Source organism: Salvia hispanica, chromosome 1 (genome assembly GCF_023119035.1).
Source record: "Salvia hispanica cultivar TCC Black 2014 chromosome 1, UniMelb_Shisp_WGS_1.0, whole genome shotgun sequence".
Classification (NCBI taxonomy): domain Eukaryota; kingdom Viridiplantae; phylum Streptophyta; class Magnoliopsida; order Lamiales; family Lamiaceae; genus Salvia; species Salvia hispanica.
In genome coordinates, this window is record NC_062965.1 from 27,326,004 (window position 1) to 27,341,148 (window position 15,145).

Genomic DNA, 15,145 nt, shown 5'->3' on the forward strand with positions numbered 1-15,145 from the left:
TTATTCATCACATCGTGCTATGAGCATGATTTCATTTACAAACAGTATTGGCAAGGAACACTCACTTTGCAAAGTAAGGCAAGTTTTATGATTTTATTTGCCTTTCATGTCTCAAATAGTGGACTCATATTTTAATTTATATCATGAAATAAATTATTCCACTTTTATGATATTTTTGTTTTTTTATCACAGACAATTCAACAAAGCTATGGGTGATTGGTATTTCGAAAGAAGCAGTGTTGTATTCGTAGACACTTAAAATTTATCTCCAATTAACTGCAGTGTAGTTTGAATCCATATCATGCAGAATCAGTAAGAATCAGTTGGAAAAGGAATTTCTTCTGCCTATGGTGCAAGAATGAACTCATTGCTTACTGAAGTTAGTGTAATGGACAAGAATTATATTATATGTGCAGTATCTCTTGCCCAACAAAATACCAAGGGGTCAACTTATTTTATCCATATCAAAATTATTTTAGCATATCTTCTGTAATCATGTCATGGAGCTTAATATAAGCTTATTCTTGAGTTTTCTTTCTCAAGTCGAAAGGATTTAGATTTTGTATTAATAGGAGATTTGCTTAGCTAATAAATTTAACTTGGTTCCCCATTAGTCATAGGTCTCACAACAGCCGTAGAAGCATTAATTAATTTAGATTTTGCGTTTTATTGCGAATAAATCTCACTTGGTTCTCAGTAGTCATAACATCCATAGATGCATTGATTTGGAAGTTTCTTCAATTAAATTATGTTGTGATAAATTATCTTTTACTTAAATGCATTAATTTATAAATTCTGTCGGTTATTTTATGTTATGACTTTCATCATATAACTCTAAACACTTAAATGCATTGATTTGTAAGTTTCGTCGGTTAAATTATGTTGCGGTAACTTATCTATCTTTCGTCAGATGACTCCATATAAACTTCATAAACAAAAAAATGGAGAGGCCATAAACCAATTAAAACATGACTCCCCAATTCAAGCCAATATTTTTGATCCTAGGTTTTTATATATTAAGTGTTCTTATTGAAGGTTATGATGCCGTAAGTCCGGAATACTGTTTTAAGTATTTGCCACAAGAATGTTTTGGTCCATTTTCCAATGAAATGTGCGAAGATGATGATTCAGTAGACATTTCGGAATACTGTTGCAGCTTCTTAGCATTTAACTATAACTGCTTCTTTGACGTCTTCGTTAAAAAAGTTGTGGATATGCACCGTTGCGACGATAATCATGGCAGGGGTGAAATCATTTGGTACAAGTGCTATAGCTACACAATACTGTAATATGTACACTACATATATATAGTGGCTGCTGTTGAAAATAAAAACACATATGATGTTATAATATGACATCTTCTAATTCTACTATATAATTGTCAACTTACTTTTATCAAGGTTATTTAGTAATTTTGTAGTATGAGTTTAAGCAATGCTATAAACAACATACCAAACACAATCAAAATAATCTCAACAATTTCACAGATAATATTATCATAGGTTTACTTATGTAAGTAACCATGGATACCAAACCAAATACACACTAAGTTGAGGCGCATTGACTTCAATCCAGTTTATATGGTATGTTTCGAAAAATCGTAGTACCTGTATTTCAAACCAGTTCATGGAGATAATGATTCAATTCAAATATGTAGCTGCAGAAACTGATATTGGAACACTATACCATATAAACTGATATTGGAACACTATACCAACAGAGTGATCAAAGTTACTAGTTGAAGCCATTTTGAGCTCATCACATGATTATGTTGGAACAGCAAAACAGGTTAGGCTACTTTTGTATTTGATGGCTTCACTTGAATGCCATCTAACTCTTAAATAAACACTATTGGCTTGTTTTATTTAGCTGTCTGGTTTCTAAACCATCAATAGATTCAATACATTATTACATGGAAATGGTGTAGCCTGATGATGACTTGTACAGATTGTTTGATCAACTGTATTTGCAGACTAGGAAAAAACATGTGTTAGAGCTTTTACAAATTACGAAGTTGTTAATTTTTTCATACAAGCGCACAAATACAATTGGACTGACTTGCAACATCTTCTCTCTTATGCTTAATTTAAGCTTAATTCAACAAGTCATGCTTAGCTCCCCTCCAATGAAAAATAAAATAAATAACAAAATGTCATGCTTAGCTGACCTAACTCATGCACTTACTACCTTATATTGTCTGGTAAGAAAGCTGACCTATTTTCCTACCCATAGTCACACATACACATATATATACACCACAAAATCTTGATGACACATTATACCAATACATAATTTAGTTCAACATAACAAGTTAGAGCAGAGCACCTCCAATGGCAGAACACCATAAGAAGATATATCCAGATGTTGAAATAGCGATGCCTACTCGGCCTCGGGCCTCGCTAGGACTAGAAAATGGAGATCCATCATCAATTCCGATGGTGCCACCAGGCAAGCCCAAGCCCAAGCCGGACCCTAAACCCGATCCAGACCCTAAACCCGACCCCAAACCCAAACGTTGTTGCTGCAAATGCCTTTGCTGGACGGTTGGCCTCCTGACGCTCCTGCTATTCATCGTTGGAGCCACTGCAGGCATTATTTACCTTGTGTTTCAGCCCAAGCTTCCCAAATATTCAGTCGACAACCTCAGGGTATCGGATCTGACACTCAATTTCGACATGACCCTTTCTGCAAGGTTCAATGTTAGGATCACCGCTGACAACCCCAACAAGAAGATTGGAATCTACTACGAGAAGGGTAGCCGTCTGAGCGTATGGTACAAAGACACCAACCTCTGCCAAGGAACCATCCCCAAATTCTACCAGGGGCATCAAAACAAGACGGTGTTGAATGTCGCCTTAACAGGGAGGAATCAGTATGGGACAACTCTGCTGAATGCATTGCAAGAGCAGCAGCAGACAGGCAGGGTCCCTCTCGATCTTAATATAAATGTGCCTGTCAGCATCAAACTTGGAGCCCTCAAGCTCAGGAAGGTCAGGATATTGGGGACCTGCAAGTTGATCGTTGATAGTCTTACTACTAATAGTTTAATCAGCATTAAAGCTAGTAGCTGTCATTTTGGACTCAAACTCTGAATAATTTCTTCTTCTTTTGGTCGCCGCCGCACCCCTCTTCCAATGTTCTCGGAAGATATTTTGTTACTCTCTTTACTTTCAGCTTTCACGTTCTTTGTAGATCTGCCTTCCTTTTTTTGTATTTACCTTTCATTGATTATGTTAGTATTAGAAGAACAGCCTACACAAATAAATAATATCAAACAATCTTGAAAAACATAAATAATTTACTGCATTGTCAAAAGATTGTAAGAGAACTACATTCACCAATCTGGAATAACTGCTAATAATACAATTCTAATATGATAACCCCGGAGCTGTAATTTGATATCCTGTTGGTGGAGTTCTTGCTTGGCCCATATTTGCAAAACATCAGCCATGTAGATGCGGACATGAGGCGTTTCAGCTAAAGGGCCAAACAATGGTGAACTCTTTCACCTACTCTCAAATGGTTCCCCTTGAACTCCTGCCTAAGATCTTGCGTACTCTGTCTATAACCAGGAAGAATTAGTCAACTGCACTCCTCCTGCTTAAAGTAATCAGACATCTTTACTTTACTTTCAATTTCAACTGCCTCCTTGGATGTCCGGGTGCTTCTCAGGCAAGTATGACATTATTGTGTGGATGTGGTATGGACGGTAGTTCTACTGCGTATACATGTCAAGAATTGATTGGATAGTAGACAAACTCTTCCACAAAGTGGAAATATCCATGGCAGCATTTTAGTCCCCAATTAGTGCCCGTGGTCTGTGCTCTACTATGGAAAGAGACATTCCTGTCTGTAAGACAGCCCTGACAAAAGCCATATTTGCTGTTACAGTTTGTGCACACCAATAATCACCAGTGCCAAAAACCACTTTGTTTTTCAAAGCCAGTTTTCTGGTTGTTGGAAGGCTCATCAGTCGTGTTGATGGACAGTCAGGCACTACCCTGGTATAGTCACTTATTTATTAAGGAAAAAGATATTCACAAATCTCTAAAAACAAGCACCAGAGAAACAAAAGAGTAAAAAAAAAAGCAATCACACACATTGCAGTTTCCAATTTCACTTTTCAAGACAGATCAAATATAGTTACTCAGCAAGTAAAGAGTCAAGATAATAATTCCATCTTCATAGGTGAACTTGAATATAAGGCCAGATAACAAATTATCGTAGTGATACAAGCACACATAACTTGGTTCCTAAGAACTTACTTGAGAAATTTCAGAAAGAATTCAGCTCTTAGTTTCTCATTAGGTCCCCCGCACATTGCAATGAGCTCTTGGAACTCCAGCCGAACACTTTCACAGATAATTCCTCGTTTTCCTGATATTAAGCCAGACAACTCTCTGTGGATTGGATTCTGATTTTCAGAATCAACCTGGAATTGCATAAATCAAGGTCAACAAATCGAAAAAAGGAAACCATGGGAAATAAATGCAGCATGCAGATGAGAGTTAAAGTTGAAGCAGAACAATAGTTAAGTTTACTATGACAGTATGATTCCTTGCTTCTTCTCACATTTCAAGCAATATGAGTGATAGGATATGAGCATATCGAAGTCTCCCTTGTGAAACATTCATCTCATGAGCAATTGCAGGATTTGCATTTACATAAAACTTGATGCTTGAATCCTGATTTTATGTGTTAACCTAGAGACGCACTGGCAGAATATATAGTCAGGCTGCATCCTAGAGATTAAATTGACGTTACATGATCAAAATCGCGAATGCATTAAATACGGCTCATAAAAATGTACTTTTCTATATCAACTTGCCAGTGAACACCAAAAAACAGCAATGCACTCTTATTAGTCTCGTATTACCACCTGGGTGATCACAAAGTCATAGTTGCCTTTAAAACGATCTCTCAGTTGACGCTCTGGAGTAGCCAAAAGCTTCTCTGTCCTTCCATTACTAATTCCTGAGGCAATGGCAACCATTGCTGTAGTATCAAAATTAACCAACTTGGCTTCAACATCCCTCCATGACTGATTCATTAATCCAACTTGAAGCTCCACTTCATCATCCAAAGAGCAGCACCAGCACTTCATTCCAGTAACAAGAGAACTTAAAGACAAGCCTGGATCAAAACCAGAGTGCTCGCAGCACTTGTTACACGAAACAGGACCACCAATCCTATTCTCACTGATATCTTTCGCCCTTACAATTCCATCTTCCCCGATTTGTATTCTCACAGCACAAGCATCAGGAAACAATCTACCAAGCACCACATCAGTCCACTCCTCCTCCAATTCCAACTCATGATAGCTAAGTGGCTCCAGTTTCACATCCAAAGCCTTAAATTCACATCTAAGCTTCTGGTAAACATCATCACCAAGGCCATTAGAAAAGAATAGCACAACCGATGATGGTCGGAGCGTTACAGGGGAGTGGCGTGCAGCATCGACAACTAGCTGAATCTTTTTCCTCAATCCCTTGTCCTTCTCAGAAGATCCGCCATTCCAGGAGATGCACCTAGGGTTTCTGCCGGAGACAATGAACCACACGGGATTCCCGTTCAGTGAGCAAACTACATCAACATAAACGCTAGACGATTTCGAAAATTCAATCGGCTTGCAGACGCGCGATACTCCGGTGACCGAGGGCTGCCGGAGCACATGTACCACCGCCTCTAAGTGGCCGATATTCAGACTGCCATATCAAATTAATCATATAAGCTAACTGTAGAACGAAATTGAGAACCGATTATCAATGGAGGGGGATGTACCTGAGAGGAGGAGAATTGAGATCAGACGCCGCGGCGGCGGAAATACGGTGGAGAAAAGTGAGCTCTGAGTTGATTAAACGGCATAGTGTGGTCTTTGAGGAGGGAGAGAGCTTAGTCCTTGGTATGTGCTGGAGTTGATCGATGAGGGAATCGCACCTTCTCTTGGCATCTTCCTCCGGCGAGGCGGCGGCGGCGCGTGCTTTCTCCTCCATCTTCTCGACGCTCAATTTTCGCTATTTCGGTCAGTACAATTTATATTCCGAATATTTTTAAATTTTAATGTATTTTCTTCTCTTTTTTTTTTGGTAATTTAAAACTATTTTATGGTTTGTTTAATTTGTTAAGTAGTTTAAATATAAGTACTACTTGCGCATAAAACATAATTATTTAAAGAGTAAAGAGTAGTAGTATAAAATTTGATCAATCGATTCTGCCATTTTTTAAAAAGTCATAAATTTTAGATTTTTTTTCAATTGATTCATGCAAAAAAGAATTGCTTGTAACGTAGTACTTCCTCCGTCCACGAATAAGAGTCCATTTCTATTCGGCACGGGTTTTAAGAAATGTTAAGGTTAGTGGGTGGAAGAAAGTTAGTGGAATATGGGTCACACTTCTATATATATATTTTAACTTTTAAATGATACGTGAGTGGAATGAGTTGGTAGAATGTGAGGTCTCTTTATCATTTAAGGTAATTATGAATCGAGACTCTTATTCGTGGACGGACCAAAATGGAAAAACGAGACTCTTATTCGTGGACGGAGGGAGTATAATTTTTGTGGTGTTGTAACTTGTAATAGATACAATTTCATCAAAACTATTTGTTCGTTGAACAATTGCGACTTACATAATTTTTTAAATAATTTATCCCAGTTTTAAAGTATATGTTGATCCCAATTTTTTTTATTATTATTGAGTTGCTATTGAATCACCTTCTTCGATTACATAAGTCAATATTCACGAACTTAGATGATCATACACCTACATTATTTACAACTTAAACAATATATTATCCATGAGATGTAAAATCAATAAACTTGTTTAAGATCCTCTCAATAACAAAATTAAAAGCAATGAAAATAGACTGATCAGAACTTATAAAGAGGCATTGGTGAAATTCGAACTTATCAAGCTGGAATTGAGCATATAAAATGGTTGAAATTATTATGCTACCGTAGCATACTTGCACACATTGAGATCTACACTAAAATGTGAATTTTACAGAGCAAAACACCACATAATTCATAAATTGTGACAACCATTTTGGTCATGCCATCATCATCATCATCTACTCTTTTGTGCTTGTTGATTCCACGAAAGATCCACCTCGGGAAGCTGGTACTCGTCCGGTTTGAGGGCCAGAGTGAAATCCGGCAGCGTTGGTGCTGTCTCCATTATCCTACAACAAAACACCATCGTCATTCAATCATCCTCATTGATGAGTAAAGACGAGATGAGGGGGGCGGCCAACTTACTTGTCGTGGGAGTAAAGATCCTTGTTGATTCTCACTTTGCTACAAGTATCCTTTGGAATCTTTTCAGACAGAAACTTCATTGTTCCCCACAGAGGAGGATTCCTACACAGATTCATACACTTATACAAAATAAAATAAAAAGAAATGAAAATGAATGAATTTGAGCAAATGGAATGATGATTCTACCTAGATAGGGGTGTTGATGAGTGAAAAGCTTCACATGCTTTGTTGCTCTCTTTGAGGCACTCATCTGCTGCTTGCAGAGCTGCTACAGCCATTCCGTGAGACTTCTCAGTGTTCCCCTCGTCCAGAATCAGGCCGTGGTAGTAGTATGCTGCAGCCTGCACCCGAACGACCATCAATCACTATAACACTTATCCAAACGAATCCCCATTCATTCGTTAACATACCTTTGCTTCGAGGTATTTCCACTTCACGAATAGCCTGTGCTTCTCTCCCCACCCGTTCGCCAATGCAAGGTTCATTATGTTATCTTGCGCCTGCCATCACAGAAATCCCCATTACCTATGTGCCCAAAAGTAACGAGCCACTTACAATGCGGAAGAGGGAGTAACGGACGATACCTGTTGCCAGTATTTCACCATCTCGCAGGCAAGTCTTCGTTTCACAGCCAGTGTTGCTTTAGTGCTGTCGATGGCGAGTCCCAGCTGAATATCAACACCCTATTCAACGCACGAATTAGCTCCCACAAAAACAGATAAAGCTTCATCGACTATAGCTTTTCACAGACGGGGCAACACAGACAGTGATTTCTGGGATATGTCACCTAGGCATTGTTATTAATCATCAAACATTATTAACTCCGAAGCCGCGTGCCATCCAAAAGTCCATGCTCAGTTATTATCAATCTAATGAAGTCACAACAAGTCGATTAATTTGTTTAAAACCGGCGAAAATTTTCAGGTTTTATGCTCGAGAATCATATACTATTCAGGCAACACAACCTCAGATGAACCTCAAGATGGAAGATCCATCTAAGCATTGGCCACAAGGCAGCAAACGAAACGAGATGAAGCCAATACCTGTCCAAGTGCTTGAAGGCAGAGTGCTCGTAGGACTCCTTCAGCAAGGTCGACCGGAAGATTTCTCCTTGAGAACATAATGGCAAACAAGGATTTAATCGAGCAATTCTTGGATACAATCCAGAGTAATAATTAAAAGCGTGCACGATGATACCTTAGTTCGTCGGGCAACTGTGGGAGAACATGCCGGACAGCACAGTCAAGGTAACCAGCTGCCTTCAAGAAAACATCAACAGAAGATCGACGACTCTCTGTTGGAAAAGGACCACATTACAGAAGAACGAAAAAAGCTTTACACAAAGCACACAACTCTCATAGTACTGCTTCTTAAACAATATTTGTAAGGCATAGTATGATCATAACATATATGTCGGTATATGAATCATACAACGATAATCGAACATTACATCAGTTTTTCATTGAAATGGTTTGAACATCACTTCACCTACAATGCAAGTATGCAACAGCAAGCATTTCTAGATATGTTTATAAGCCCAAAAGTTGCATACCTTCTGTTAGCTTGGGCTGATAACCATCGACTGACGTTCTTGGAAGGAGCAACAGATTAGCTTGAGATAACGACAGCGTTGCCATCAAGTGCAAAACAGATAATACTTCATACCAAGCGCTACACATTGCCGTTTCCTGGAGAAACAGACAAGGATAATGAGACGAACAGCTCAACAGAAAAAAAAAATTTAAAGAACGATGTCCGTGAGGTTTTAGTTTGACCTCCGCTTCGTCTTCTTGATTGATCCAAACGAACTCTACTTTGTGTTGCAAGGGACTCCCTGCACAATGCAAATGAGTCACGCTCACCATAGGAATGGCAAAACAAGTGAATTGGCAGAGCAAAAGGCTTACCATCTTTAACCAATCCCAGAAGCACAGGCAGATAATCTTCTAGAGCTTGAAGGAGATCACCCAGTGTCGAACCTCCTGCAAGAATCAGTCAGCTTATGCAACACCAACACGATATGACAACAAAACACGATACTAAGTTACTACTAACCATGTTGGGTTGCAGTTTTCCTTCTCGTTCTTGTAATCGTTGGAGCTTCTTGCCCGGCCATAACAACTATCCTCGTCCTAAGCGCAGATAGGCGCTCCACCAAGCTTTTAGACAGGTGATCGCCCAACGCCTCCGAGAAATTGGTGGGCTTAGGGATCCGTAAACCCGGAACAAACACAGCAACATCCCCAATGTTTGCTGGCCTCCTCCGGTTCCCGCCCGTGTCCTTTTGAGTCGATAGAAAACACCCCATTTCCTAAGATTTTATCGATCCGCCACCACAAACAACCAATCCAGGGAGTCCTATCCAACAATTTCAAGAATTTGCACAGATTCACATCATGAGTCAAGACAACCAAAACCAAGAAAAGCAGCTGACAAAGTGTGTATTACTAAGAGATGGAAATGTGCTTACAAATAATTCAGAAGCTATGTGTCTTGGCAGATCCCTCTAGAAAATTCTGCATTGAAAAAAAATGAACAAAATGAAAAGGGAAGTGATATCATCAATGTCACAAGAGCCTCATGAAAGTGCTAGCTTTTTCAATGTGACCAACCTTGATTAAAAATCTAATCTTTGATTTAGGTTTGGATTTAAGCAAAAACGTTTCTCACTTTCTGGTATTTGACTCACGAGAGAAGCATTTTGAGTAAAGCATAACCATAAGCCATAATTCAGGAAGCAAGCAATCAACACAAGCAAACTCATATTTATTCATAGTATTTGCCACAATTGAACCCAACAATCAGAAAGAATCCCACTTCAATCACAGCTGATTTCTAATTTCTAACCCCAAGATTCAATCTTTAGAGATAAAACCATACCTGAAGTGAAACAGAGCCCAGAAATTCCATCACACAAGAGAGAAGAGAAAAGGGAGGAAAAGATATGTGAAAAATTTCACTTTTTGGGATTGATTCTGCTGTGGGATTTGGTGGAAAGAGTTGAAACCATCAAGAAAAGTCGAATCGAATCAACCCCAATTGAAACTAGACTCTGATTGAATTGAATTTGTGTGCCGCATATATCAACATCAATTACTATGAGGTAGAAAGAGAATATATATATGTAAATACAGAGATAGAGAGAGAGAGACTTGCAAGTTTCAATGTGAAGCGTGGAGTGGAATTGTTGATAAGTAGTCGCAGCAAGCTAAGAGAGAGAGAGACTATTTTATAAAAAGAATTTGGAATGCAAACAACACAAAGATTTACTGAATATTTTTAGTTAAAAACTCAAAAAAGTAAACTGTAAAACACAAATGACAATGAGAAGAAGCTAAATTTGTGTTTCAATGGCGACGAGTGCTACCTTTTTTCGAAGGTCATAATCCATCTCTTTTCTGTAATTTTCAGACAAAAATCTTTTGTACCATGTGATTTATACTCCCTCCCTCCGACCCTATTAATTGTCCACTTTTACTCCCTCCGTCCCAAATTAAAAGTGAAATTTTTAGGACACGAGTTTTATGAAATTATGGGAGTGCCACTTTTACTCCCTCCATCCCAAATTAAAAGTGAAATTTTTAAGACACGAGTTTTATAAAATTATGAGAGTGAGTAATAATTGAAGTGGGATAGTGATTGCTAGAGTGTGTAATAATTGAAGTGAGCAGTGGAAAGTTGGACCTTTTATCTTTTTGTACGTTTATGATTTTATTTTATTTTTATGAAAATAATGATATTTGAGTTTAAATTTTATCAACAACGAGGCTAAATTTTGTGTCAAAAAATGGTAAATTCTAAATCATACTCTTAAACTGGGACGAACAAAAATGGCAAAATAGGACTCTTAAACTAGGACGGATGGAGTACCATTTTTCTCCGTCCTCCATTAATTATCCACTTTCATTTTTTCCTGAGCAAGTCATGCATTCCACTAACTTATTTCACTTATATTTTATTATAAAACTAATATATAAAAGTGAGATCCATATTCTATTAATTTTTTCAACTCACCTTTTCTTATACTCCCTCCGTCCCACTTTAGCAGTCCCATTGACTTTTCTGCCCTTATTTTGTAAAAATGATAAAAGTAGTTAAAGTGGAGAAATGGTAAAATAAGAGAGACAATAATTTAGATAAGACTCTTCTTTATATTATTCTCTCTCTTAATTTACATTTCTACTCTTTAATTATTTTTTTATCATTTTAATAAAAAGATGACAGAAAAGTTAATGAGATTATTAAAGTAAGACGGAGGGAGGAATTCTTAAAATTCAAATAATCAAAATGGATAATTAAGTAGGGAGGGAGGAGAGGAGTAGCTTTTTTCTCTCTCCTAGATCTTCTGAACGGCAAAACTACCTAACATGAATATTGTTATCATCTAATGTAATAAACTAATCTTTTTCCTCGAAAGTAGTAACTCTCTGATTATTGTCACTTGACCAAATCTATCTCGAACTTCTAATTTTCTGAATTTCTTTTTTAATTTAAATCAAGAAATCATTTTTTTAATTGAGGAAAATCAGAAGATATGCTTGAATATCCAAATACTATTAGATTGGCTCGAAACGACGAGGAAGGGGTGCTAGAAAAGTAGAAATTAAACACATTTCCTATTCCAAATTAAGGGTATTTATATCTCTATGTGCTCAACTTGAATGTGGTCCAGTTTTTATAGTAATTTAGGTTCTATGAATAGACTCAGTCACATACATTTTGCCTTTTGGCATTGAAACTTGGATCAAGTATTGGATTTTTGGATTTCTCCTTTCTTTATTATACTATATTAAAGAAACCCTTATTGAATAATAGTCATGATAATAAAAGTGAAATAAAACAACATACAATGTCGTATGAATCCAAACTGATAAAATGAGTAATGGACAAGGTAATTACTTAAGAAAGGCAAATGACCCACTCAAATATTCTCATATGAAGTTACAAATATAACAATAATATTTATTTATTTTATTATATGTGGAATTAGTAGTCAATGCATGAGATGAAAGATCTCAGGTTCAAATCTCAACCTTAAAAAAGTAGGAGCATGTTTATATATTTATAAAAAAAGTACTCCTCCTGTCCCGTTTCAAGTGAGACGCTTTTTAGGGCACATAATTTTTTAAAAGTGTTGTTTAGTGTTATTTAGTTGAAACACTCCAAAAAAAAATATATAAATAGCTTAAGGTTACGAATAGAGTACTTATTCAATTTATCAACTATATAACCCTCTTCAAATTTTCAAACTTTCTTCGTACTACAATTTTTTCACCTCCCAAACTAATTTTATGGCTCCACCCAAAAAAAAGGTAAAAAAACCAGCATATTTTTTAAAAAAAGAGATGAAATCAGCAATCTAGCAAAATATATAAATAATACCCACACCATATAAACACATAAATACTCCACATAAGATATGGTTTGGCAGTTAAATGCAATCTAGTCTACTCGAAATAAGTACTAGTTTATGACTTTATGGAAACACCGTTAGATGCTGTTTTGACTTGTTTGGTTTTATTAAAGCATAGAAAAATGTTAATTGTTTAAGTAAAGAATATTTGCAACAATCGTACTTTGGATTACTGTGGAATAATATAATTAAATCTGATTTTTATGTCTCCATGAATTCTAATTAATTAATATCCGCAATTAGGTGAATTGCGACAAACCACCTGTTTTATTATTAGTTTATTATACTATACAGCATATATAGGCAAGAATACAGTGGAAAATCATAATTTAGGGATGAATCACTATTACCAAAAACGACATTTGAACTACTACGAATTTTTTTTATAAATAGATGCAATTTGTTCCAATGCTACAAACCTTATGTTAACATGCGATATCATTTTTTTTAAGCATCACTCTCGTTTAATTGATGTTTAGCGTTACCCATATTATTTTTGTATGTATATTTGATTTTAATACATTAAACTTAAATTAATTATTTGAACTTGCAGAGAAAATTAAGAAATCCAACTTAGATTTTCAAGTAACTTTGAAGTGGTCCCTAAACATCAAACAATAATTATTTTCGAAATTATAATATCCTCGAAGGTTTACAAAGTTCCCTTTCTACATGAAATATGACCATAATATAAAAAATTATTAAAAGATAGGATGATAGCCCTTCCAGAAATTTAGAGTCAATTCTCGGTCGTCATTATTAATTGACTCCTCATGCCATAGTTTTGACCATATATATTAATAATCCATATAATTAAAAGTAACAATATTAATTTATTAATGGAACTATTTAGTGCTCTCTTGCAAACAATTTTGAAACCTTATTCTTCTAACTCTTTCCATTCCATTCATCTTAAATTATACTCCACTAGCATATAAATTGAATGTTTATTATATATAGCCCTAATACTTGTGTTGGGAAATAATGCATACACAATCACAAAATAACAATAATAATAATAATGATAATAACAACAACAATAATAATAATAATACAAGATTTCTTTACTCAATTTGTCCAGGGCAACACCAAATCGGGATTTTCACAATATAATTTTCATACACAGAAACAAGGAGAAACAATTACTTAAATACAATAGCAATATTCAAACCCTAGTCTATTAGGTTCTGTCGGAGCCAAAAAACGTAGACACTTAAAAAATTTGGATCATCATATTTATACTTGGTGTTCAGTTTTAGGCTTTAAAAATTTCGGTAGGAAATATGAATAAACAAAAATGATAGTAAGATACATTTTAGGACAATTTTTTGTCATATAACTCTAGAGTAGATGAATTATCTATTCTACTACCAAACTACTCCTAATAATTCATCTTTAAGGTTTCACTTCATGTTGTACCATATGTTAATTGTGATGATTAAGTGCACAAGCCATAACAAAAGTATTTCCACCTATAGTAGTCACATGTCTCAAAAAGTTATTAAATTGATAGAACAACGATTGGTTCAAAAATTTTGGCACGTATCTTGGAATTAGATATTTCATATGTACAAGCATCTACATACATTATATTCTCCATATAATAATAGCTTGCATTGCAATTATAAGAAAACAAATAAAAGAGCTCGCATGCACATAATCATAGGAATTGGCTCGTTTGAAAACTATTTTAAAATAAAAACTTCTCAAAAAAAAATAGAGCAAATTCATTTATGGAAAGTTCCAATAAATTAACCCTATACATCATTCCATTAACACTACTTCTCACTTACTTTTTCTCCTTCTCTCTTATTTTTTTCCCTTCTCTCTTAATTTACCAATTATGCATTAAAATCCGAGCCATATACCAATTGCTCTATTTTTTGTGGACGAGGGAGTAATAAATAGTTAAAGTGGAGAGAGACAAAAGTAAGAGAGAGAATAATGTAGAGAAAAGTCTTATCTACAATATTCTCTCTCTTACCTTACTTTTTATTCACTTTAACTATTTATATTTATTTTTTCGAGACAAGTGCAGAAAATGAAATGACTCTACTATTGTGAAACGGAGGGAGTACTATTCTTTCACAACTCAACTTCGCATTCGTACAATACTCCCCCCGTCCGCCAATAGGAGTCTCATTTCTTTCCGACACGGGTTTTAAGAAATGAAGAAAAAAGGCGGCTGGATCACCTAATTCTTTTCCTACACCATCTCTTGCTCCACTCCTCACAAACATAATGTAGAATTAAGTGATCTGGACTGGAAAAAAGGGTGGAAGAAAGTTAGTGGAATATGAGTCATACTTATTATATTAGTTTTAAATTATATGTGAGTGAAATGAGTTTGTTGAATGTAAGGCTCTTTATGATTTATAATAATTATGATCTAAAACTCTATTCACGGACGGATTAAAATTGAAAAATGGAACTCCTATTCACAAACATAAATGAGTAATATCTAACAATAAATACA

The 15,145-nt window shown here is 35.8% G+C and overlaps 3 protein-coding genes across 5 annotated transcripts; 1 reads left to right on the forward strand and 2 right to left on the reverse strand.

Annotated features, from left to right (window-relative positions):
- The first annotated feature begins 2,231 nt into the window (after positions 1-2,231).
- Positions 2,232-3,173, forward strand: LOC125201054 (NDR1/HIN1-like protein 6). Its single transcript, XM_048098943.1, has one exon. The coding sequence runs from the start codon at positions 2,331-2,333 to the stop codon at positions 3,090-3,092; it is 762 nt and encodes a 253-aa protein (XP_047954900.1). The 5' UTR covers positions 2,232-2,330; the 3' UTR covers positions 3,093-3,173.
- Positions 3,174-3,280: 107 nt separating this feature from the next.
- On the reverse strand, positions 3,281-6,037 carry LOC125201053 (UPF0415 protein C7orf25 homolog). Of its 2 annotated transcripts, none has more exons than XM_048098942.1 (4): positions 5,782-6,037; positions 4,880-5,705; positions 4,266-4,432; positions 3,281-3,863 (listed from the first exon to the last, which is right to left on the reverse strand). In XM_048098942.1, the coding sequence occupies exons 1-4, from the start codon at positions 5,991-5,993 to the stop codon at positions 3,794-3,796; spliced, it is 1,275 nt and encodes a 424-aa protein (XP_047954899.1). In that variant the 5' UTR covers positions 5,994-6,037; the 3' UTR covers positions 3,281-3,793. The 2 variants fall into 2 exon arrangements, with proteins under 2 accessions (XP_047954899.1, XP_047954898.1); XM_048098941.1 differs by having other exon boundaries at positions 3,281-4,001; positions 5,782-6,030.
- Positions 6,038-6,893: 856 nt separating this feature from the next.
- LOC125202470 lies at positions 6,894-10,433 on the reverse strand. 2 transcript variants are annotated; one of them, XM_048100870.1, is made up of 13 exons: positions 10,413-10,433; positions 9,727-9,772; positions 9,312-9,614; positions 9,164-9,238; positions 9,032-9,090; positions 8,809-8,944; positions 8,454-8,550; positions 8,300-8,366; positions 7,841-7,939; positions 7,667-7,756; positions 7,443-7,597; positions 7,257-7,358; positions 6,894-7,180 (listed from the first exon to the last, which is right to left on the reverse strand). In XM_048100870.1, exons 3-13 carry the CDS (start codon positions 9,562-9,564, stop codon positions 7,066-7,068), a joined length of 1,248 nt encoding a protein of 415 aa, XP_047956827.1. In that variant the 5' UTR covers positions 9,565-9,614; positions 9,727-9,772; positions 10,413-10,433; the 3' UTR covers positions 6,894-7,065. The 2 variants fall into 2 exon arrangements, with proteins under 2 accessions (XP_047956827.1, XP_047956826.1); XM_048100869.1 differs by lacking the exon at positions 10,413-10,433 and adding an exon at positions 10,137-10,406.
- Between the last annotated feature and the right edge of the window lie 4,712 nt (positions 10,434-15,145).